Raw genomic sequence first — 25,262 nt, forward strand, 5'->3', positions numbered from 1 at the left:
TTTTATTTTCAGTTATTTTAGTACATCAACTTAAACTATATGAAAATAAGAAATGCTTCCAACTTGCTGAATAAAATAAGTTTAAGGGTTTATATATATATATATATATATATATATATATTATGTATTTCAGTTCAAATTTATTTTATTTCAAGTGACAAAAAACAATAATCCTGCACAAAAGACTTTTTTTTTCTGTTCTTCTGTTTATTTTTTTCATAATTCTGTAAGTTTCTTCCAGAAGCTAAAATCAGAACTTGCTTTGTTTGTCTTTTCTCTTCAAGACAACTACAATAGATAGACATTTCAATAAACATTAAAGTAATAACACTGATTTGAAGCAAACTATTTTTCACAAACATATGAAGCCTCATACAGTCACTCCAAATGAAGAAAACAACCTGAATTATTGTTTTTAAGAGATACATTAACTTGAATCGAATTAAATGTAGTTGCGCAATCATCTTACAAAATGCAAAAAAAATCAGTTTATTTTTTTTAAATGTAAATTATTACACTAAAGTAGGATAAACACACCATGAAGCAATTTAAAATTAAAATAAAAGCCATCAAACTGTTTGAAATGATTATAAAACAATAACCCGACTGAAAATGTTTGTTTTTGGCAAGCGTGTCACGTTTTATTGTTTCGCACACTTGCGTAAACGGTGTCCTCCTCAGTGTTGATCTGTAGGGACCTTGGTGTGTGAGATTGGTCTGTAGGTTACAGATGAGTGTGTGACATCCTGCAGAGATAATGAACACACTTCTGACATATGGACATACAATGTCAAATTAAGCTTCAATTATTTTAGTTTTGGAAATACACTACACTGAAGAAGAAAAAGTTCTTCCTCTGTATATTTCTCTTGTTTTCCAGTATAAATATATAAACATTCTTAAATAAAGATATTTTTACTGGAGAAGCAAAATTACTCACTCGTGTTTACCAGGCTTGTGCACAATTCGGAATTGAATTGATGTCAAAAACAGGATCTAGAATTACAATTCGAATTTGAATTAAAGGAAGCAGAATTGCAATTCAAAACAAATTCTAAGAAATTCATATAGATATTTTAAGTTAAGTGTTTAACAATGAAGCTTTACAGTATATGTCAGATATGATTGCATTACATATTCTATAAATGATATTAGTTTGTACAGATTACATTAACAGGAAATATTTTCCCCCAGCAATGAATGTTAAAAGCTCTAGTCACAGAACAAATAATTAAGTTTGATTTATTGTAATTGTAATTTTGTGGAACATGATAGAACATGACTCCCAGAATTACTTTAGTAAATCTTTAGAAGAAAAAAAAACTATTTTAGGTGGAAATTTGTTTATATATATATATATATATATATATATATATATATATATATATATATATTAGAACAAAATGTATGCAGGGTTGTGGAGTGAGTTAACTGTAATGAAATTATGTTATAGAATTACAAAATTAATGTAAGTGTATTTAGTTGTATTACTGAGGTAAAATGTGTAATTTAATTAGTTACTAATCAAATTTAAAGGAAATTGATTTACATTGATAAAGTAATCCAAATAAAATAATCCAAACCACATTTATAATGGGTAACTTATAACAGTAAGCGATTACATTTCCAAAGTAACCTTCCTAACGCTGAATGTGTGTGAGATTCAACATATTCTCTCTGTTGTGTGAGTAGTGTGACACCCGTCACGCTCAGTGTTGTACCACACAGCATTTTCACCCCTTGTCCCGCACGTCGCATATTGAGAAAATGTCCCGCATTTTTATCAGTCTGTTTGTTTTTAATTATCATATTAAGAAAATGTGCATGCGTTCTTTTGCCTTTTTAAGAAAGCATTTTATTTATTCTTTTTGCGGCGTAGTTTTTCACCTATATTTAACAGCGCTTCGTCAGAAGTACAAATACAACAGCCGTTTTTAAATCGTATCCAGTGGTTGAAAAGAAAGGAGTAAACACGGTCACTAGTGGGTTGTCAATCAAAATGTTGAGCGGTGATTCGTTCATGTGTTCCCTGTCAGAAAACAAATGGATAATTCGGTAAATCAAAATTTTAATTTAACAGAATTTATCAATTTATTGCCTGCTGTAGTTGTTTTAATTCACATCCTTTCTAAAAATATGAAAGTGTTTGGTTTAATATATTCTTAATATATAAGGCTGTCAATAAACTAATTTCATGTTTTATATTTTATTTGTTCATTATTTATTTTGTTGGATTTTAGTTGGACTTAGTCAGAACTGTTTCAGAAACAGTGATCTGTATGATGCCTGCTGCGTTGCTCAGTGATGTTGAATTTAAATGGCAAGTAAAATAAAGACATGTTATGTTACATTGGTGATGTAATTGTTGTAGGGTATGGACCAATCAGACACATACTAATTATTCATTATATACAAAGGTTTATGAAACTCCTCACACAGCCCAAATGAACAAACACAAGGGCAGAAACAGTGTCATGTTACAGGGCATGATAAGGAGATTTTACGACCTCCGAGGAATGTGGCCACATACTCAAGAGAGAGACTATGAAACAGAAACCCTCTTTAAAACAGACTTTGCTGCGTTAATCATAGACTAACTGATCTATAAATGAACATGCATAAAACTGTGAAAGAAACAGTGTAAATGGTTTACTGTCTCTTGTACTATTAGGTATATATTATGGTATGTATCCTGGTATACAACCAACTAACGATCAATGTAACCTCACCTGTATCATGCCTCCTACCGAATTAATCCTCATTTAATGACTCACACTTTGATGTACATCACCTTCTTCTAGAATGCAGTGTGGATGTGTTATAGCTATTTTAGCATTAATGAAGGTATAATCATGCTAGGGACAAAGATCCGTAAATCAACTAAGAGCCACTTTCTCTCTCAGACATGTCCCCTTTCTGATTGGTCGAGTTCAACCCTTAGGGGAGGATCTTCTCCAGGCCTTATTAGAGAGAGTCCACATGTGACCTCCCTCTCTTAGTTCTTTCATCCAGCCGCAACACTGTTCTGGTGATACTGGGGAGCCCCCTCCCCCTCCACGGGGGCCCCAGGGCCCAGCAGGCCTCGATTCCAACCAGATATGGGCTCAGGCAGGAGAGAGATGACTCTCTCACAAAGAACCAAGGACAATCTCAAGAGTTTTGGAACAAAGACTCCCACCAACAACGACTACAATCACCCATCCTTCCGACTTCCTCACTTCTCCTGGGTGCTCGGCGTGGCCTCAACAGAGTCCCAGGCCTTCACCAAACCAGCCATGCGTTCCTGGAGAAAGAGAACGCTCAACCAACTTCCACTTGACACTGCCGGAACCATCAACGACTTCAATTTTCAACAACTTCAAGAATTGTTCCCATTACAAATGCAAGTATTCAATTCAATGAAATGTGAAAATGAAATTCTGATGGTTCCTCTCATAGACCCTCTTCCGGTTTCCAATTTCATCCTATCACTAACCTATTTATGTATTCATTTGTGTATGTTGTTTAGTTTATTTATATTCATATAAATATCTATATTTAGTTAATAAAACTTGTACATAATATGTATTTGGTTCTGTTTTGTTTGCAATACAAGTCACTTTACGATCACGGTTTTTGCTACTGGCTCAAAGTACTGTACAGGCGAAGAAATAATTATTCTTCATGGCCATGGAAGATACCCTTTTCTTAGAATAAATTAATAATCAAAAGAGTTCGTTGGAAGAACTGATTAATTGATTGTAATATTAATTCAGCCACATCAAGTTAATCCAATTAACTGACCCAAATATTTATAATTAATAATAACAAGATATTATTGATTATTAATATTTCCAAAAAGCTGTGTTGCTTACATTGTGTTGTTGTCAGGAATCAATCAAGCTGAGCTCAATCCACCACTCAGCGTTCACTCTCACCGGAATACTAATCAATACTAATTGTTCTGATGTCTCCAGAATCCTTGCCTGAATCCAAGTATCCTGAGATCCAGTATTCCTTTGAGTATCCTGAATTCCTCCTAAATCTCACTTACTAGTTGTCGCATCTGAAAAGAAAAAAGACAAGTATTACCGAACTGAGATTGTGTGATAGAAACTAACCTGAAGAGGATCTGCTCACCTGTGATCTTCCCCGCATTCAGTAATCTACTTCTGAACTCTGATTACTTACCTTTGCACTTATATCACTTAAATAAAAACATTGTTTGGATTTCACTTACCTCTGTCTCCATCCCTGTATCCTGACAGAAGACTTGACCCAAAAGAAAAACAATAGGGGAAGAGTATGGATCCTACACAATCTGCAACCACCTCAGCGAATCCTGTGCAACCCACCCCCAGCATTTCCGCAAACACCGCTTCTTCTCTAGTGTGCTTCGCTAACCCAGCGTCCCGTCCAGCGGCATTCTCCGGTCGGGCGGAGGATTGCAACGGGTTTCTCTTGCAATGTTCACTTGCTTTGGAGCAACAAGCCCAGCTATATCCCACTGAGAGATCAAGAGTTGCATTTATTATCCAGCAGTTGTCCGGAGCGGCTTTGAGATGGGCTGAAGCTTTGTGGATGCAGGAATCTACGGTGACTACTACCGTTCACGAATTCGTGAAACATTTTAAAGAAGTTTTCGGACGTCCTGTTGATGATTCATCCATCAGTGATGAATTGTTACAATTGCGTCAAGGGAAAAAATAAATTGCTGAGTACTCCCTGGAATTTCGCACTCTGGCTTCTAACAGTGGGTGGAACGAAACTGCTCTCATTTCTGTCTATCGACCTGGTCTTAATCCTGCCCTCCGTCTTCAGCTCGCGATTTATGATGACAGTCTGGGGGTTGAGAAATTCATACAGCAAGCTATCCGTGTGCATCAAAGGTCTCAGGGTTGCTATCGTGAAATTCCACCACCCACGTCACCATCTAAAGATCCTGCTGGGTATTCCTCTGAAGAAACTGCAGAGAAGATGCAGGTGGATACCCATCACATATCTCAAGCTGAGCGTAATAGACGACACGAGTTGAAATTATGCCTGTACTGTGGTATGAAGGGACATTTTCTTCGTTCATGTCCAACCAGACCTCCGAGAATGCTGGTGAGCTCAGTCGTCACATCCGTCAATGTGTCAGCCCCATTAACTATACCAGTAATTCTGAAATCAACGAACTTTCATGTATCTGCTACAGCCATTGTGGACTCAGGATCCGCAGGAGATTTCATCTCTGGCTAGCTCTGTCAAAGACTCCAACTCCAAAAGTGTTCCACTCCGAAACCTTACGCCATCCATGCAGTAACAGGAGAAGTCATCAATCAGGGGTACGTAAATTGTAAGATCAACCCTATCTTACTCTGTGTTGAAGGCAGTCATCATGAACTGTTTGAACCCTTTGTCCTTGAGAATAATCAGTCTGATCTTATCCTTGGTCGTCCTTGGTTAATACGACATCAACCGAATATCGACTGGAAATCTGGGAAGATTTTGACTTGGGGGTGCATGTGCTCATCCGTAAAGGAAGAAGTTCCAGTCTCGTCCAATGCCAACCTACCTGATACCATCCCAGTAAACTCTACTTCCATTGAGAGCCCCATTGAAAATCTCTCTGTATCCATCCCATCATGCTATTCTCAATTCTCCGATGTATTCAATCCTGTCGAAGCAGCAAAGCTACCCCGCCATCGAACCTGGGACTGTGCCATCGAGTTACTTCCTGGTGAATCCATCCCAAAGGGGCGAATTTATTCTTTGTCAATCCCTGAACAACACGCCATGAGGCGATATATTGAAGAAGCTCTAGAACAGGGATATATTCGACCTTCCACTTCACCCGCCGCTGCCAGTTTTTTCTTTGTCCCAAAGAAGGATGGGGGTTTACGACCATGCATTGACTACAGAGCCTTAAATAAAGTTACTGTGAAGTTCAGCTATCCGCTCCCATTGATTCCTTCGTTACTTGAACAACTTCGAGAGGCCACGATCTTCACCAAGCTGGATTTAAGGAGTGCGTATAACCTCATTAGAATCCGAGAGGGCGATGAGTGGAAGACCGCGTTCATTACACCAGCAGGGCACTACGAATATCTGGTTATGCCATATGGATTGGTAAATGCTCCTTCGGTATTCCAAAGTTTCATGGATGAAATCTTCCGAGATTATCTGAATCAGTTTGTTATCATTTACATCGACGACATCTTGATCTACTCAAGGGACGCAGTAGAACACCAACGACACGTCTCCCAGGTACTCCAACGATTACGAGAATTCTCCCTGTTCCTGAAAGCGGAAAAGTGCTTGATCCATCAAGCTTCAGTGGAATTCCTTGGTTATCACCTCAGTGCGAAAGGAGTAGCAATGGATGATCGTAAGACAGGAGCTATCAAATCCTGGCCCATTCCACAGTCCATTAAGGAATTACAGCGTTTCCTAGGATTTGCCAATTTCTATCGGAGGTTTATTCACCGGTACAGCCTGATTACCGCTCCGCTTACCTCTCTCTTAAAGGGAAAACCGAAGACACTCTTTTGGACTGCGGAAGCAGAAGAGGCTTTTCAGACGTTGAAGACGCCATTCACTACAGCTCCACTATTACAACACCCTAATCCTGAAGAGAAGTTCATTGTCGAAGTAGATGCTTCCACTACAGGAGTAGGAGCTGTGCTATCCCAGGTCTCGACTTCCTCACCAAAACCAATACCTTGTGCGTTCTTCTCCTGAAAACTATCCCCTGCGGAGGTAAACTATGACATTGGCAATCGAGAACTCTTGGTGGTTAAACTTGCTCTTGAGGAATGGAGGCATTGGTTAGAAGGAGCCAAACAGCCCTTTTTGGTTCTTACCGATCATAAGAATCTCCAGTACTTGAAGGATGCCAAGAGACTAAATCCTCGCCAGGCCAGGTGGGCACTCTTCTTTACTCGTTTCCATTTCCAGATCTCCTACCGTCCTGGATCAAAGAACATCAGAGCAGACGCCCTTTCCCGTCTCCACTCTCCAGAAGTCAACTCTGAGGAACCTGATAATATTCTACCAGAGAAACTGTTTGTCAATCCCATCCAGTGGGATCTAAATGAACAACTTATTGAATGTCCCAACGTCAACCCAATCCACCAGAGTGTCCAGTTGGAAAGATCTATGTTCCTGAAGAATACCGTACTCCCCTGATCTCTTCTGCACATTCCTCTGTGGGCACTGGACACCCAGGGGTAACCAAGACTCATTCCTCGCTCCAAACTTGCTATTGGTGGCCTGGTATGGTACAAGATATAAGGACATTCATCCAAGGATGTATCCTGTGTGCCATGAACAAGAATCCCCGTCATCTACCCACCGGAAAACTCATGCCTTTACCTGTTCCACAGAGACCCTGGTCACACATAGGAGTAGACTTTGTCACGGACCTTCCTCCCTCAGAAGGGAATACATGTATCCTGGTAGCCATTGACCGTTTTTCAAAGGCCTGCAAATTGATTCCCCTGAAAGCCTTACCCACAGCATTTCTGACTGCAGAACTCTTGATGGAGCATGTCTTTCGGAACTTTGGGATACCCGAGGATATAGTGTCAGACAGAGGACCCCAGTTTATCTCAAAGGTATGGCGAGCATACTTCACATTAATGAACGTCACAGTGAGTTTAACGTCAGGATATCACCCACAAGCCAATGGCCAAGCAGAACGGAAGATCCAAGATGTCAGTCGTTTCCTGCGGACCTTCTGCTACTCCAATCAACATCTTTGGAGTCGATACCTGGTATGGGCAGAATATGCACCAAACTCTCTTCGACAAGCTTCCACAAACTTAACCCCGTTCCAGTGTGTTTTGGGCTACCAGCCACCCTTGTTCCCATGGTCCGGTGAAAATTCTGAAGTCCCTGCAGTCGACACCTGGTTCCAGAATAGTGAGAGGGTGTGGAATCAAGCCCATCACCATCTCCAACAAGCTCTGAACCGTCATCAACGATTTGCCAATATTCGTCGACAAGACGCTCCAGAGTACCAGCCTGGACAACTGGTTTGGCTATCGACAAGGGATATGCGCCTACGATTACCCTGCCGCAAATTAAGCCCCAGATATATCGGCCCATTTCCCATAGTCAGACAGATAAATCCGGTGACCTATCAGCTCCATCTACCAGCCCAGTATCGCATTCATCCCTCATTTCACGTCTCTCTCTTGAAGCCACATCATCCACCTGTACCTGTTCCCGCTACAGATGTGGTTCAAGATAACTATCCTCCAGTACCTCCCATCGATGCTGAAACCATCTACACGGTAAAGGAAATATTAGATTCCCGACGTCGAGGTGGTCAGTTGGAATATTTGGTAGACTGGGAGGATTATGGACCAGAGGAGAGGTGTTGGATTCCATGTAAGGACATCCTCGATCCCATGTTAACCACTGAGTTCCATGCAGCACATCCGGACAGATCTGCTCCAAGACCTCGAGGTAGACCCCCACGACGTCGGGGTATTGGATCCGCTGGCGCGGATTCTGGAGGGGGGGGTAATGTCAGGAATCAATCAAGCTCAGCTCAATCCACCACTCAGCGTTCACTCTCACCGGAATACTAATCACCTGAACCTGTTAACAATCATCAGTCAGCTCTATAAATACACTCACGATCAGTCTTTGTCAAGTCTCCAACAGGAACAGACCATTACCCTTGTCACTCTCAAGTCTCTGATGCATCCAGTACCCTCAAAGTAACGTATACTTACCCGTTAAATAATAACCTCTGTATCCTTGTTCTGATGTCTCCAGAATCCTTGCCTGAATCCAAGTTTCCTGAGATCCAGTATTCCTTTGAGTATCCTGAATTCCTCCTGAGTCTCACTTACTAGTGGTCGCATCTGAAAAGAGAAAAGACAAGTATTACCGAACTGAGATTGTGTGATAGAAACTAACCTGAAGAGGATCTGCTCACCTGTGATCTTCCCCGCATTCAGTAATCTACTTCTGAACTCTGATTACTTACCTTTGCACTTATATCACTTAAATAAAAACATTGTTTGGATTTCACTTACCTCTGTCTCCGTCCCTGTATCCTGACAGTTGTCTGGAAGGGACTAAATAACAAAGTATTTTTATCAGCTGAAATGCAGAATACAAATGTTTTTATTAAGTTAAATGGACATTATATAACAGTTTCAGGTTATGTTTTAGTGTTGGTAACATGTCCCACATCGTCCCACATTTGGTTTGTTTGATGGTGGTCACCCAATGCGTGACTGTGTGGAATTTCTTTGAATTGCCATGAATTTAATTCCACTTCCTGTAATTCCAATTCAAATTCAACTTCCTGTGGAGTGGAGTCAATTCACTTCAAATTCCAATTCATGAATTGTATGGAGGCCAATTCTGAAATTCTGACTTTTGCACAAGCCTGCATGGTTTTTACTGAAAAAATCATCAAAATTCGAATGTGACTGCTGAAAAAAAGAAAAATAATATCTGCCAGTGGACTCCTTGTTTTCCCTTTAAATTACATTTATTTTCTGACCGCACTGACAATTTTTTTTATTGGTTTAAGCAAAAACTCACTTAATTTTTATGCAATTTTTCAGAAAACAAGACCTCATCTTGATTATTTATTTATTTATTTTTTGTATTGGTAAACTAAACAAAAATACTGAGGAATAGCACACTTTTTGCAGTTTGTGTATGCACATTTTATATTTGGCTACAATTTGAAGCATTTAGGCAGAGGCATTTAAATCAAACGGTTTTAAAAATCATGAAAAACGTGAATTTAGGTGTGTGTCCAAAAGCTGCGCACACTTACCTGAGCAGATCGTCCGTTTCTCACGTCTGCCATAGTAGAATAAACAACCTCCTCCTACAGACAAACACATAATGTCTGAATCGCAAGATATAAACTCAAAATAGCAAAAAATAAAGTCCGAATTGTGAGATATAAACTCAAAATAGCAAAAAATAAAGTCAGAATTGTTAGATATAAACTCAAAATAGCAAAAAATAAAGTCCGAATTGTGAGATATAAACTCAAAATAGCAAAAAATAAAGTCAGAATTGTTAGATATAAACTCAAAATAGCAAAAAATAAAGTCCGAATTGTGAGATATAAACTCAAAATAGCAAAAAATAAAGTCAGAATTGTGAGATATAAACTCAAAATAGCAAAAAATAAAGTCAGAATTGCAAGATATAAACTCAAGAAAATTACAATAAAAATAGTCAGAATTGCGAGATATAAACTCAAAATAGCAAAAAATAAAGTCTGAATTGCAAGAAATAAAGTCTGAATTTCGAGATAGAAACTCAAAATAGCAAAAAATAAAGTCTGAATTGCGAGAAATAAAAATAAAGTCTGAATTCTGAGAAATAAAGTCTGAATTGCGAGAAATAAAGTCTGAATTGTGAGAAATAAAGTCTAAATGGTGAGAAATAAAGTCCGATTTGTGAGAAATAAAGTCTGAATTGTGAGAAATAAAGTCTGAATTGTGAGAAATAAAGTCTAAATGGTGAGAAATAAAGTCCGATTTGTGAGAAATAAAGTCTGAATTGTGAGAAATAAAGTCTAAATTGTGAGAAATAAAGTCTGAATTGCAGATATAAACTCAAAATTCCACCCCAAAAAATTTTAGAATTGCAAGAAATTGTGTGAATTGCGAGAAATAAAGTCTGAATTTCGAGATAGAAACTCAAAATAGCAAAAAATAAAGTCTGAATTGCGAGAAATAAAAATAAGTCTGAATTCTGAGAAATAAAGTCTGAATTGCGAGAAATAAAGTCTGAATTGTGAGAAATAAAGTCTGAATGGTGAGAAATAAAGTCTGAATTTTGAGAAATAAAGTCTGAATTGTGAGAAATAAAGTCTGAATTGTGAGAAATAAAGTCTGAATTGCGAGAAATAAAAGTCTGAATGGTGAGAAATAAAGTCTGAATTGTGAGAAATAAAGTCTGAATTGTGAGAAATAAAGTCTGAATGGTGAGAAATAAAGTCTGAATTGTGAGAAATAAAGTCTGAATTGTGAGAAATAAAGTCTGAATTGTGAGAAATAAAGTCTGAATTGCAGATATAAACTCAAAATTCCACCCAAAAAAATTTTAGAATTGCAAGAAATTGTGTGAATTGTGAGAAATAAAGTCTGAATTGCAAGATATAAACTTAAAATAGCTTTTTTTCCCTTTAATCTGTACGACGCTTCAATAAATCACATCCTCCTAGAGAGAACGTGTTATTCTACATGTTATTGCAACATGCAATGGCAAGTCAGCACTAATTAGAAAGATTTGTGTATACATTTACTATGTATTAATCTGATATTACCAAAACATACATGTAATAAAGTCCCTTGTTGTGTGAGTGTGAAGGAAGGAGACCGGGGTCAGCTGGCTGAGACTCGTGGGTATTTTATTTAATAACTCAAAGCTCTGGCGCCACATGCGCACGTCGAACAGAAATCTCATTCACAGTTTTCAGGATACCTGATCAGGTTCGTCATAAAGACCTCTTCCCATTTCCCACGAGACCTCAGCCCTCCTCTCTCCTCGATCGCTGGTTCCAGTCTGCTTTATACGGTCTCCCCACGCCAATTACTGCAACGAGACACAGGTGTCAGTCATTCTGCACTTGACCTACTTACCGCCGCTCGTCTCTCCACTCTCTCTCTCGTCGCAGACCTCGCTGAACCACGCCTCCCCCGCCACAATACATAATACCTGTTAGACACTTTTACAACAGATTTAGTTCACAAATAACTGACAGTCATGACCTAAATATTATATCATTTATAATCAGTTCTAGATTCGGCGTTAGTAACTTCTGACGCTCAACAATATTCTGTTCATTTTGATCATTGAATCAATGAGTTGTTTACTGCAATCGAATCAGTCCGATTCGTGAATGAACCGTTTAATGCGATTTGTGTACAAGTTCAACAGTAATCGACTCGTTCACGAATCGAACATCACTATTGCGTCTTGGTTTGAGTATCGGGAAATATTGAGGAATTATATTTTTTTATGAAATGGAGTAAAAAGTACGATATTATGCTTTTGAAGGTAGTGAACTAAAAGTAAATGTTTTCCAAGATAAAAGCCCTATGATAAAGTACAGAACCGATACTTGAATCGATATTATGATATTATATGATATTTACTGGATATTATATGATATTACACTGCTATTATATATGATATTATAATATATTATGATATATGATATTTTATTACGATATATAACGATATTATGCTTTTGAAGGTAGTGAACTAAAAGTAAATGTTTTCCAAGATAAAAGCCCTATGATAAAGTACAGAACCGATACTTGAATCGATATTATGATATTATATGATATTTACATGATATTATATGATATTACACTGCTATTATATATGATATTATAATATATTATGAGATATGATATTATATTATGATATATAACGATATTATGCTTTTGAAGGTAGTGAACTAAAAGTAAAAGTTTTCCAAGATAAAGCCCTCTGATAAAGTACAGAACCGATACTTGGATCGATATTATGATATTATATGATATTTACATGATATTATACGATATTACACTGCTATTATATATGATATTATAATATATTATGATATATGATATTATATTATGATATATAACGATATTATGCTTTTGAAGGTAGTGAACTAAAAGTAAATGTTTTCCAAGATAAAAGCCCTCTGATAAAGTACAGAACCGATACTTGGATCGATATTATGATATTATATGATATTTACATGATATTATATGATATTACACTGCTATTATATATGATATTATAATATATTATGATATATGATATTATAGTATGATATATATGCTTTCGAAGATAGTGAACTAAAAGTAAATGTTTTCCAAGATAAAATCCCTCTGATGAAGTACAGAACCGATACTTGGAATATTGACTCCGAAGTAAAACTGTTGTGTTTTAGTACCTGTTGTTATTTTTCTGCCGGTTTTCCTCTGTTAATCTGCGTTACAGTGGAGTACGTCACATCATCCTACAAACACAAGTTTAGACACACAAACATAATTCTATGTGCATTTCATTTATGAATAGTTTATCCCATGATCTGATTATGAATTTGTCACCTGATGATCCGGACTCTGGGTCTCTCGGCCTCCTGTCCTTCTCTTTTTTGCTGTAAGATTATAATGACTTCAGTTAAACACTTTCAGTTTTTTATCGACATTTAGAAAATATCGCACAATTTTTGCGCAAATCTGTAATGTAAAAGCGGCTCCTGACATATAGCCTGATAATATCTCATCAGACACTGAATCAGGACAGTGTTTATCTCAGGCTCTCTTAAACTGTGTCTGACAGAAGAGTCAACAGTTTTCATGCACGTTTTTCAAAATAAAAGTCTCGCATCAGAAAAAACATTTAGAATTACGTTTTTTGTTGTTGTTGTTTCTTTGTCGACACCTACTGTTGGGCTCTGGTTGAGAAACGCTGATCTATAAAAGATCGAAAACCCGAGCAGAGTTCACGATTCCCTCAGGGTTGTGCTGGTTTTGTGTGTGTTCATATGAATTTTTACAGTATATGGTTCATACCCCGTGTAAATCTCCAGCTGAGGAATGCAGTCACGAGCAGCAGCATCACACACATCACACACATCAGAAACTCCACGGAGAATATCCGTTTTTTTTTGCTGAAATCTGCAGGAAAAGTCCCTTTAATCATCATAAAAGAGTTAAATCGCGGGCAAACGTCCTTGATTATGCGGCACGTTTTCATAAAAAATGCGATGGAATATGCGGGATATTTATGCAATTTTATGCGATGAAATTGCGGGAACTTGCAAAAACTGCGGTTTGATGAAATTTTTTTTTTTAAGTGATTCCCCAACACCCTGTTCTCATCAGACTACTGCCTTAATGTAAAGAGCCATTTCTGTGAAAAGATATGTGAAAGATATGAATAAAAGTAATGTTAATTCAGCCACCTCACATACCTGTATTTAGTCCACAGTAGTCGATTGTCGAGCATTGGTAATTATAATACCAATGATCGCGCGCGCATTCGACTACTGTGGACTTCGACCGAAAACAGGAAGTAAATACAGGTATGTGAGCTGGCTGAATTAACATCACTTTTATTCATATCTTTCACATCTACTGCAGTCAGATTCACTGTGTTCACTCTGAATAAAATCACTCACATGGCTGTGCACTTGTAATGACACATCAAGGATGTTAAGAGGCTAAAAGCAGGTTTAAAACTTGCCCCATTTAAGTCAACAGGGTGCAAATTTTAAAAAGAGGATAACACGGTGTAGGCATCGATTTTTGTCGTTGTTCTCTGTACTGACAGCACTCCAAATTTACAAAAAAAAATGAGCTCAATGTTAAAATTGACCGGAGTTCTCCTTTAACAACCCAGTGTTTGTGTATTTTTGTGTTACCCAGGTCCTAGGTCTGACGTAACAACCCAGTGTTTGGGTAGTTTTTGTGTTACCCAGCTCCTGGGTCAGACGCAGCAACCCAGTGTTTGGGTAGTTTTTGTGTTACCCAGCTCCTGGGTCAGACGCAGCAACCCAGTGTTTGGGTAGTTTTTGTGTTACCCACCTGGGTCAGACGTAACAACCCAGTGTTTGGGTAGTTTTTGTGTTACCCAGCTCCTGGGTCAGACGCAGCAACCCAGTGTTTGGGTAGTTTTTGTGTTACCCAGCTCCTGGGTCAGACGCAGCAACCCAGTGTTTGGGTAGTTTTTGTGTTACCCAGCTCCTGGGTCAGACGCAGCAACCCAGTGTTTGGGTAGTTTTTGTGTTACCCAGCTCCTGGGTCAGACGCAGCAACCCAGTGTTTGGGTAGTTTTTGTGTTACCCAGCTCCTGGGTCAGATGCAGCAACCCAGTGTTTGGGTAGTTTTTCTGTTACCCAGATCCTGGGTCAGACGCAACAACCCAGTGTTTGGGTAGTTTTTGTGTTACCCACCTGGGTCAGACGCAACAACCCAATGTTTGGGTAGTTGTGTTACCCAGCTCCTGGGTCAGACGCAACAACCCATTGTTTGGGTAGTTTTTGTATTACCCAGAATTTTTGTGTTCTCACTCCGTTTGGTTCAGTTCAGTTTGTTTTTCTACATGCACGATCACGAGAATCAACATCCTTAAAGGGCCAGCACACTACAACTTAATCAACCCATTATGCTGGGTTAAATAAACAACCCATTTTGTTGGTAAAATTAACCCAACATGTGTTCTGTCCTATATTTACCCAGCCCTTGGGTTAAAAACAATCTAAATTGGGTTATTTTTAACCCAGTGTTTTTAGAGTGTAGTGAGTTCGTTAATTCGGGGGCGGAGCTATATGCTTATTTCACGCAGCCTTTATTTTGAAATCGAAAGCGAGGCTCCGGTGGGAAGAACCCCGGAAGTAAAGATAAACAACAATGCCTTGGACTACCGACCTGAAGCTGCTGCCGCGATTTACACTATTGGATGTTAATATCCAATATAGGATATGTAGATATAGTTCGTTCCTGCTTCTTTTTTTACTTTCTGGAAAAAAATATATATATAAATGATTTTCACTGTATATAGTCTAAAGTATGAAAGAAATGTATGTACATTTTTAGAATAACTGACACAACAATACGCCATCACATTCGCGACTCTCCTATGATTAAAGGCGACACTTCCGGTTTTCTTCCCACCGGAGCCTCGCTTTCGATTTCAAAATAACGGCTGTGTGAAATAAGCGTATTAAGATATGGGTGTGATCCTTTCGGGCAGGGGCGTGTTTGTTTTTGTGATTGTTGTTTCTCAGAAATTGCTTACTGCACCTTTAATGGGACCGTTATCAAAACTTCTTTGGAATATATTTTTATGAGCTGGGATTAGACAGAATAAGTGATTCTCATATTTCCTGAAAAGGAGAGTAACATTGCAGTATCGCTTCATCCTCGCGCAGATAAAAGTTTCAGAACACACTGATCTGACGTGTCTTACCTGTAACACTGAGGTTTATGCTTCTGGATTGATTTCCATTGACCACACACACATATAATCCTCCATCGGCCTCAGTCAGGTTTGAGATCCGTAAAGAGAGATTATGAGGAGAATCCCGAAGGATCTGGAATCTTCCGTTGACGTCTCTGGCATCTGAAACCAGGGGCTCATTTAAAGCTGCTCGCTTCCATTCAACGTGATCTGGTTTGGTTTTGGGATCTTCGCAGGAACATGGAAGTGTCACGGTTTCTCCTGCATATGAGATCTTGGAAATATGATGTTCGGATAAAACACAGCCTGCAGGATGACCAAACAACTCGAGATAACAGACAAATTTAAAACCCATTAGTGTGGAAACATTTACTTCCCAAACCAAATTAGATTGCTGAGTCATTGAGTTGATTTAAATACACTCTAAAAATAATTCTGTGGAAATATCAAAATATTAAATAACCATACTACTTAAATAAAATCTCTGAATAACTAATGATGATTGTTTGACCTGGATGTACCAAAATGAATGCCTAAAAATCCAACAATCTTTTAAGTTCTTTTCACAAAAATTGTAAAATATTATATACATAAATGTACAATATAGAAATTATATTTTTAAGATACAATTGTTAAATTTCAATCTAAATATTTGAGAATGGTTAAATTATACTGATTAGTTTCACAAACTACAGTTATTACTCGTTTCATATCAATATTCTTCATCTTTAACAAAAATGTGAAAATTTGAAAAGTTGGATGCTTTGATATGAACTGTATAAGTGTCACGGATTGGCCAGGTTCTTCCACCACAATCACCCAACGATCACAGTCACCTGAGTTTTAACAAGAGACACCTGCACCCCATTAGCCACTCTGCTTCATAAGCCCACACCACACACCTCTCATTGTCCGGGCTCGTTCATACGAAGCGGACTTATAGTGCTTCTCTCTACGAGTATCACTAACCTATCTACCCTGTGTTTACTTACCAGTTCTCTGTGCCGATCCCAGTCTGTCCAGATCATCTCTGCCGTGGTGAACGAGCCGTAAGCCTTTCAGTCCAGTCAAGGGGTGCGTGAGTGTGTGCCATCAGCCTGTTAGCCTCTTCTCCACTCAGGATATCTCCATCCGACGTCTGAAATATCCATTATCCATCCACGGACTGCACTCAAGTATTATCCATATCTGAACTCTGTTACTCACCCATTTCTGCACGTTGAAGTATCCTGAAACTCTGCTGTTTGAATTAAACATTATCATCACTACCTACCTTGTTGTCCGTCTGCTTCCGTAACAGTTAGCCCGGACCTAAAGACAGTAACAGCATGAGTGTTCCAGATCCCTTTCAAGAGCTGGTGGATTCGTTGAAGAGGACTTTAATATCTTCTCCTACCATCGCGCCTCCCACACCACCGGCACCGCCAGCGCCACCACCACCGAGCACTTCTTCGGCAACCGCAGCTTCCAGTCCCATGGCCCGACCAGCGCCCTACTCTGGCGGGGCGGAGGAGTGCAACGGATTTTTGCTTCAATGCTCTCTCATATTTACCATGCAACCCACTTTATATCCTACCGACCAGACAAAAATAGCATTCATCACATCGTTACTCACCGGTCCAGCTCTCCAATGGGCAGAAACGATCTGGAGGCAAGCTGGTCCAGCCATTAGTTCTATACAAGCTTTCGTTTCTCACTTCAAGGAGGTGTTCGACCAACCTGATGGAGAGATATCAGCCGGTGAGCAACTTTATCATTTATCTCAAGGAAAGATGTCGACTCGTGAATATGCCCTTCGCTTCCGCTCTCTTGCTGCAGCCAGTGGATGGAACGAGCGGTCCTTACTGACCACCTACCGGCTTGGTCTCACACCCCAACTCCGTCTACAACTGGCCGCTTTGGATGATCATATGGGGCTCGAAAAGTTCATTCAACAATCCATCAGATGCTCAGACCGTCTACAATCTTATCAGTCCCATTCTAATGTTACTGCACTCTTCCGCCCATCTGAAACCGCCAGCCCTCCAGAACCAGAACCCATGATTATCGACTCTGGTAAACTCACCGCTGCTGAGCGACAGAGGAGACTGAACCGGGGTCTATGCCTGTATTGTGGAGCCAGTGGGCATGTTCGGTTAAACTGTCCAATTCGTCCCATACGAACATCGGTGAGTGTGTTTCATATTGATGAAGAAAAAATGCATCCTCTCACTACTTGTGTCCAGTTAACCACCCAGACATCCTCTGTCTCAGCCCACGCTCTCATCGACTCCGGGTCAGCAGGGAATTTCATCTCGGGAACCCTCTGTCGCCAGCTCCAGCTCCGTACCGAGCCTCGTCAAATGTTTACCAGATCCAACCCATAACCAAGTTCATCACTGCACGTCCACGTATTCACCAGAAATGTGAACCCGTTATGCTCCAAATCGGAGCACTACACAAAGAGGATATTCAGCTGCTGGTTCTGGAGGGAGCCAATGTGGACATCATCCTTGGGCGTCCGTGGCTGGTGAAACACGATCCCATCATCTCTTGGGGCTCCGGGGAAGTGATAAAGTGGGGCAAAGAGTGCTTACCAAGATGTTTTCCGGTTCTTCCACGTCCGATAACGAATCCTGTTCCAGTCTATGTCACATCAGTTGAAAGTCCTCTCGAGAAACAGTCCACGGAAATTCCTGATATCTAATCTTCTTTTCACGACATCTTCTGCCCCAAGAGAGCTTCCCAGTTACCACATCGGCCATGGGACTGCGCCATTGATCTGATTCCCAATACTCCTTTGCCTAGAGGTAAGATTTACCCGTTGTCACTGCCAGAGACCAAGGCCATGGAGGAGTATATACAGGAAGCTCTCAATCAAGGATACATTCGGCATTCCACATCTCCTGCAGCATCCAGCTTCTTTTTTGTTGCCAAAAAGGATGGAGGGCTGCGGCCATGCATTGATTATCGGACTCTAAACCAAGGTACAGTCAAATTCAAATATCCCCTTCCTCTCGTCCCTGCGGCCCTCGAACAACTTCGCTCTGCTACCATCTTCACGAAGTTGGACCTCCGCAGCGCTTACAACTTGGTGAGAATACGAGAAGGGGATGAATGGAAGACCGCTTTTGTTACCCCTACTGGTCACTATGAATATCTGGTTATGCCGTATGGTCTGGTCAACGCCCCTTCCGTGTTTCAAAACTTCATACATGAGGTCTTCCGGGAGTTTCTGCAACGCTTCGTGGTCGTCTATATAGATGACATCCTCATCTACTCACGGAGTGAAGTTGAACATCGTCACCACGTTGCGGAGGTCCTCCACACACTCAGAGATCACCACCTCTTCCTGAAGGAAGAAAAGTGTTCTTTCCATCTCCCCTCAGTACAGTTCTTAGGATACCTCATTGACCGTCAGGGGGTTCGAATGGATGAGAAGAAGGTCACTGCAGTAACTACCTGGCCAGAACCCACCACGATCAAGGAACTTCAGAGATTTCTTGGATTCTCCAACTTTTACAGACGTTTCATACGAGGTTACAGCCTCATCACCACTCCACTCACCAACTTGCTCAAAGGTAAACCGAAAAGTCTCCTCTGGACTCCTGAAGCGGCCACAGCCTTCCAATCCCTCAAATCTGCCTTCACACAGGCACCTCTCCTGACGCATCCAGATCCTGAACTTCCTTTCGTCGTGGAGGTAGACGCCTCGACTTCCGGAGTTGGAGACGTCCTTTCTCAACTTCACGGGACACCTAAATTACTCCATCCATGTGCCTACTTCTCCCGGAAGCTTAACCCGGCAGAAAGAAATTACGACATCGGCAACCGTGAACTCCTGGCCATCAAACTCGCCCTGGAGGAGTGGCGACATTGGCTGGAAGGTGCCACCCATCCATTTCAAGTTATCACTGACCATAAAAACCTCCAGTACCTCCGGGATGCGAAACGACTTTGTCCCCGTCAAGCCATATGGTCGTTATTCTTCTCAAGATTCCACTTCTCCATTACTTACCGTCCTGGTCCTAAGAATGTCCGCGCCGATGCTTTGTCTAGATTACATGATTCTACAGAAACTTCCGAGATTACCACCAACATTATACCCGAAGATATCATCATCAGTCCCATCAAATGGTCTACTCCTCCAGCCGTCGCCACTCCTAACCCACGACCTCCGCCGGGCTGTCCACCTAATCGTCAGTTCATCCCTAGGTCACAACGGGTGGATCTCATTCATACCATTCACACCTCTCTGGGCACTGGGCATCCAGGGGCCAACAACACTATCTCGCTGCTATCCGAACGCTTCTGGTGGCCAGGTTTGGCAGGGGATGTGAAGAGGTATGTACGAGGTTGTAAGGAGTGTGCAATGTCCCAGACATCTACCTGCAGGAAAGCTCCTACCCTTGCCAATTCCTAACCGTCCCTGGTCACACCTAGGAGTGGATTTCATGACTGACTTGCCTTCATCGGATGGAAACACCTGCATCTTTGTCATAGTAGATCGATTCTCTAAGTTCTGCAGGCTATTGCCCCTAAGAGGTCTTCCCACTGCCCTGGAGACTGCCGAACTTCTCTTCAATCATGTTTTTCGCTATTATGGGATCCCAGAAGACGTTGTATCGGATAGGGGACCCCAATTCATATCCCGGGTATGGAAGTCGTTTTTCAAACTCCTAGGTGTGACAGTCAGTCTCTCCTCTGGCTACCAGCCCCAGACCAATGGCCAGACGGAGAGAAAGATCCAGGAAGTGGGACGGTTCCTCAGGACCTTCTGTAATGGCCACCAGAACTCCTGGAACCAGTTTCTGGGCTGGGCAGAGTATGCACAAAATTCACTGCGGCAACCCACGACCGGCCTCACACCATTCCAGTGTGTTCTTGGATTCCAACCTCCCCTATTTCCCTGGGATGGTGAACCATCTGAGGTTCCCGCAGTGGATTACTGGTTCCGGGAGAGTGAGAGAGTTTGGGACGAAGCTCACCATCATCTGCAAAGGGCAGTACGCAGATCTAAGACAGTCGCTGACCGGAGGAGGATTTCGGGCCCAGTCTATGTTCCGGGAGATAAGGTCTGGCTCTCCACTCGTGATATGCGTCTGCGTCTGCCCTCCAAAAAACTTAGTCCCAGGTTTGTTGGCCCTTTTACCATCCTGGAACAGGTCAATCCCGTCACCTTCAAACTCCAGCTACCACCGCAATACAGAATTCACCCCACATTTCACATTTCTTTGCTCAAGCCCTTTCACGAACCTCTGATTCCCTCTACAGAACCTGGCCACGAAGAGGAACCTCCTCCCCCCTTGATGCTGGAAGAAGAATCCATCTACTCCGTTCGAGAAATCCTGCAGTCCCGACGTCGTGGTGGTCGATTGGAATATCTCGTCGATTGGGAAGGATACGGACCAGAAGAGAGATCATGGATCCCAAGAGTCGACATTCTAGATCCCACAATCATGGAAGAGTTCCATTCCAGCCATCCTCAATACCCTGGACCTCGTGGACAAGGAAGACCACCACGGCGCCGGAGACCTCAGCCCTCAGGAGCGGGCCCTCGGGAGGGGGGTAATGTCACGGATTGGCTGGGTTCTTCCACCACAATCACCCAACGATCACAGTCACCTGAGTTTTAACAAGAGACACCTGCACCCCATTAGCCACTCTGCTTCATAAGCACACTCCACACACCTCTCATTGTCCGGGCTCGTTCATACGAAGCGGAGTCATAGTGCTTCTCTCTACGAGTATCACTAACCTATCTACCCTGTGTTTACTTAACAGTTCTCTGTGCCGATCCCAGTCTGTCCAGATCATCTCTGCCGTGGTGTACGAGCCGTAAGCCTTTCAGTCCAGTCAAGGGGTGCGTGAGTGTGTGCCGTCAGCCTGTTAGCCTCTTCTCCACTCAGGATATCTCCATCCGACGTTCCTGCAAAGGAAATATCCATTATCCATCAACGGACTGCACTCAAGTATTATCCATATCTGAACTCTGTTACTCACCCATTTCTGCACGTTGAAGTATCCTGAAACTCTGCTGTTTGAATTAATCATTATCATCACTACCTACCTTGTTGTCCGTCTGCTTCCGTAATAATAAGAAATTAAATTAAGTGTTATTTTGTGTGTTTTTGCACAAATTCACTTTACTCATAAATATTTGTTTTATTTTTTTATTAGCTTACTTAAATATTAGCGTTACCTCATTTGGTCTATTACATATTATTTTTCATTAAACCAAATGTAGTTATTCAGATCTACTTACATTTTCTACTTACATTTACTCAATTAAAATACTTAACGGCATATTTAATTGATTTCACACTTTTAAAAAATAAACAGAACACATTTTTAAATTAACATTTTTAAAAATGTTAGAAGAACGTCCAACTAAAACATTTTGGAAAAATACGTTCCATGAACGATGTACAAATAATATTTTGTGCTAATGTTTAGAGAACATTATTCAAGACTTTGAACTTTGAACGAATGTTCTATTTTCATTACTGGAAGAACACTGAACATTCCATTTTTATCATTTTACAAACATGATGGTAACATTACTTTTTAATGTTCTCTGAAAATTCTGAAACAGTGAAAAAAATGTTAGAAATTTTTCAACAAAAAATTTCCATGAATGATGTATAAATAATATTGTAATAAAGTTTCGAAAACATTATTTAAGACCAGATAACTCTAAATAAACGTTCTATTAACTTTACTGGAAGATGCTTGTTCATAACTCTTTGAGAGAACCTTAACAGAACGTTCCCTGTTAGCTGGGATTGTGAACTTTAATTGGGTCAAATTATGAGGAATGACCTCTTCTAACTAAAAATAGTAAAATTTTCTCAAACAAACTCAAAAATGTTCTAGAAAAACGAACTGCAAAAGTTCCAAAGCACATTGTTTCACGCAAATTCATTGTTTCTTTACCTTTAACGGTGAGACTGAAGCTCTTGTGTCGATTCTCATTAACCCAGCATGAATACAGTCCTTCATCTTTCTCCGTCAGGTTAGAAATCAGCAGAGAGCAATTTCCTGAATGGATATCAAACATGTGTTTTCTGACCTGATAGAGTCGATTCAGTTCATTAGAGTTGTTCGTCTCTGTTATTTCTCTGTAGTTCGGTAATTTCCATCTGAACTCGTCTGGTTTGAAACGAGCGCTGCATCCGACCCAACAGGACAGAAGCACAGATTCCCCTGGATATCTGCGGATCGCCACTGATGTTTCATTCCCGGATATAAAACACCCTGCCAACACAAAACAGAATTATATTTGATTATCGTGATATACTGACTCAAAGTCTGTTGGTCAAACTTACTGTATTACAAAGAGTTTCACATGGTTGAATATATTTCTCTGAACTTAACCATAGTGAATTCCACTGATGAGTAAAATTAATCATGATTTATTGAGATCACACCAAGCTCACTCGTTATATTCTGTGAATTTCATTGAGCACGACACTCAGGGTTCAGGGTTTCCCATTCGTAATTACGACGTGCATGCATGCATGCATACTAACCATGTGTACCAGATGTGGGCCGGATCTGGGCCGACACTTGCTGTCTGAGCATGTTCTGAAACATGTAATAACATTTTTAAAAATGTTTGACGAACATCCAACTAAAACGCTTTGGAAAAATATGTTCCATGAACGATGTACAAATAATATTTTGTGCTAATGTTTAGAGAACATTATTCAAGACTTTGAACTTTGAACGAATGTTCTATTTTCATTACTGGAAGAACACTGAATATTCCATTTTTATCATTTTACAAACATGATGGTAACATTACTTTTTAATGTTCTCTGAAAATTCTGAAACAGAGAAAAAACTAAAAATTATTCAACAAAAAAGTTCCATGAACGATGTATAAATAATATTGTTGTAATAAAGTTTCGAAAACATTATTTAAGACCAGATCATAGATTTTCCTGAACCTAATTGAATTCCACTGATGAGTAAAATTAATCATAATTTATTGAGATCACACCAAACTCACTCCTATTATTCTGAGAATTTCAAAAACATTATGGAGAGAATTTCATTGAACAGGACACTCAGGGTTCAGGGTTTCCCATTCGTAATTACGACATGCATGTGCGTTCAACTCCATATATACAATACAATATCCTACTGACAAGACTTAATGGAACCAATAGTCATCAACTTTCGGTTCATGAAAGCAATGGAAACTAGCATATGAATGACTTCAGAGGTAACAGACATGTGGTTTATGATTGGTCTGCATTTATTATTATTAAAGGTGCAATATATGATATTTCTGAGGAACTATTGACAGAAATGCAATATAAAATCCATAACTATGTTTTCAGTGGTGTATAAAGACCTTGCATAATGAACCGTTATGTTTTTATTGCTTTAGAATGAGACATTAATATCTCCATAACCGCAGGCACCGCCTTCTATGGAGGTTGACATATTGTGTCGTCATGTTTCTACGGTGGCCCTAAACGGACAAACACGTTTCGTTACTATGTTGCTCTTCGTCCAAGGAAGCAAGCTTAGTTCAGCAAACTAAACACTGACACAATGATGAACAAGTAACAATAATATTCGCAATAACATGTAGTTTTACTGAATAATTAAGTAAACATAATTTCTTAATTTATCCTTGTAAAGAAACCTCATTGCTGAACTGGCAACTCTCTGCTGTCTCAGACGATGACATCCCTTCCTGTCGGCCACCATAACTTTTGTTGGTTGCAATTCGTAACCTCACCACTAGATGCCGCTAAAAATAACACACTGCACCTTTAAAAGGAAACAAGCATTCATTACCTTCAATAATTAGATTAACTATCTCTGTTGATTTACACCAATATGATCTTGAGTCGTATAGAGTCAGTTGAGTGATGGACAGCGAGAGGTTCCCGTAAATCTGAACTCTGCCTTTATATCTCTGATCCGTGATGACGTCCGCTGAGTTTTTTGTGTCCTCAATACCGAGTTCCTCCACTGGATATCTTCACGCTGTGAGTTTTCATCCCTGCAGGGAAGCAGCACAGACTCTCCTGGAGAACAGTGGATGTATCGCATATCTCCTTTACAGCTTAAACCAACACAAAAACAGAATAAACTGTTATTTTGAATTACATTTTTTGGTAACACTTTAGAATACCGTTCCTTCAATAATGAATAACTACACATGAACAAATGAGCAACGCACTATTAACATTCTAACAATTTTTTTTCAGGAAACACAGGAAGAGATGTAATACATCCTTTAAGTGCAAGCGCGTATCAGGAGAATATACTTGACCTTGGCAGTGTAGTTGTCACAGTAGAGTTTTCGGGTGGGCATCCTCCCTTGATGGGTGATCCGAGGGACA

At 40.2% G+C, this 25,262-nt stretch overlaps 1 protein-coding gene across 3 annotated transcripts; it reads right to left on the bottom strand.

Moving 5' to 3' along the window:
* Positions 1-531: 531 nt before the first annotated feature.
* LOC143725457 (neogenin) lies at positions 532-24,977 on the bottom strand. Of its 3 annotated transcripts, none has more exons than XM_077217891.1 (8): positions 24,712-24,977; positions 22,834-23,154; positions 15,928-16,224; positions 13,530-13,634; positions 13,062-13,111; positions 12,905-12,970; positions 9,770-9,823; positions 532-688 (listed from the first exon to the last, which is right to left on the bottom strand). In XM_077217891.1, the coding sequence occupies exons 2-6, from the start codon at positions 22,955-22,957 to the stop codon at positions 12,911-12,913; spliced, it is 636 nt and encodes a 211-aa protein (XP_077074006.1). In that variant the 5' UTR covers positions 22,958-23,154; positions 24,712-24,977; the 3' UTR covers positions 532-688; positions 9,770-9,823; positions 12,905-12,910. The 3 variants fall into 3 exon arrangements, with proteins under 3 accessions (XP_077074006.1, XP_077074004.1, XP_077074005.1); XM_077217889.1 differs by having other exon boundaries at positions 13,530-13,649; XM_077217890.1 differs by lacking the exon at positions 532-688 and having other exon boundaries at positions 9,675-9,823; positions 13,530-13,649.
* Positions 24,978-25,262: the final 285 nt, after the last annotated feature.

This window comes from Siphateles boraxobius, unplaced genomic scaffold (genome assembly GCF_051911475.1).
Source record: "Siphateles boraxobius isolate OS27281-9 unplaced genomic scaffold, OSU_SipBor_1 77, whole genome shotgun sequence".
NCBI lineage: Eukaryota > Metazoa > Chordata > Actinopteri > Cypriniformes > Leuciscidae > Siphateles > Siphateles boraxobius.

Bases quoted from the DNA above. Each gene is read 5' to 3' on its own strand.
- LOC143725457 (XM_077217889.1), bottom strand. From the start codon at position 22,957: ATGTTTGATATCCATTCAGGAAATTGCTCTCTGCTGATTTCTAACCTG. The intron at 16,225-22,833 runs GTAAAGAAACAA...GTCATCCTGCAG, and splicing joins CTTCAGTCTCACCGTTAAAG to GCTGTGTTTTATCCGAACAT. The intron at 13,650-15,927 runs GTAAGACACGTC...TGATGATTAAAG, and splicing joins CATAAACCTCAGTGTTACAG to GGACTTTTCCTGCAGATTTC.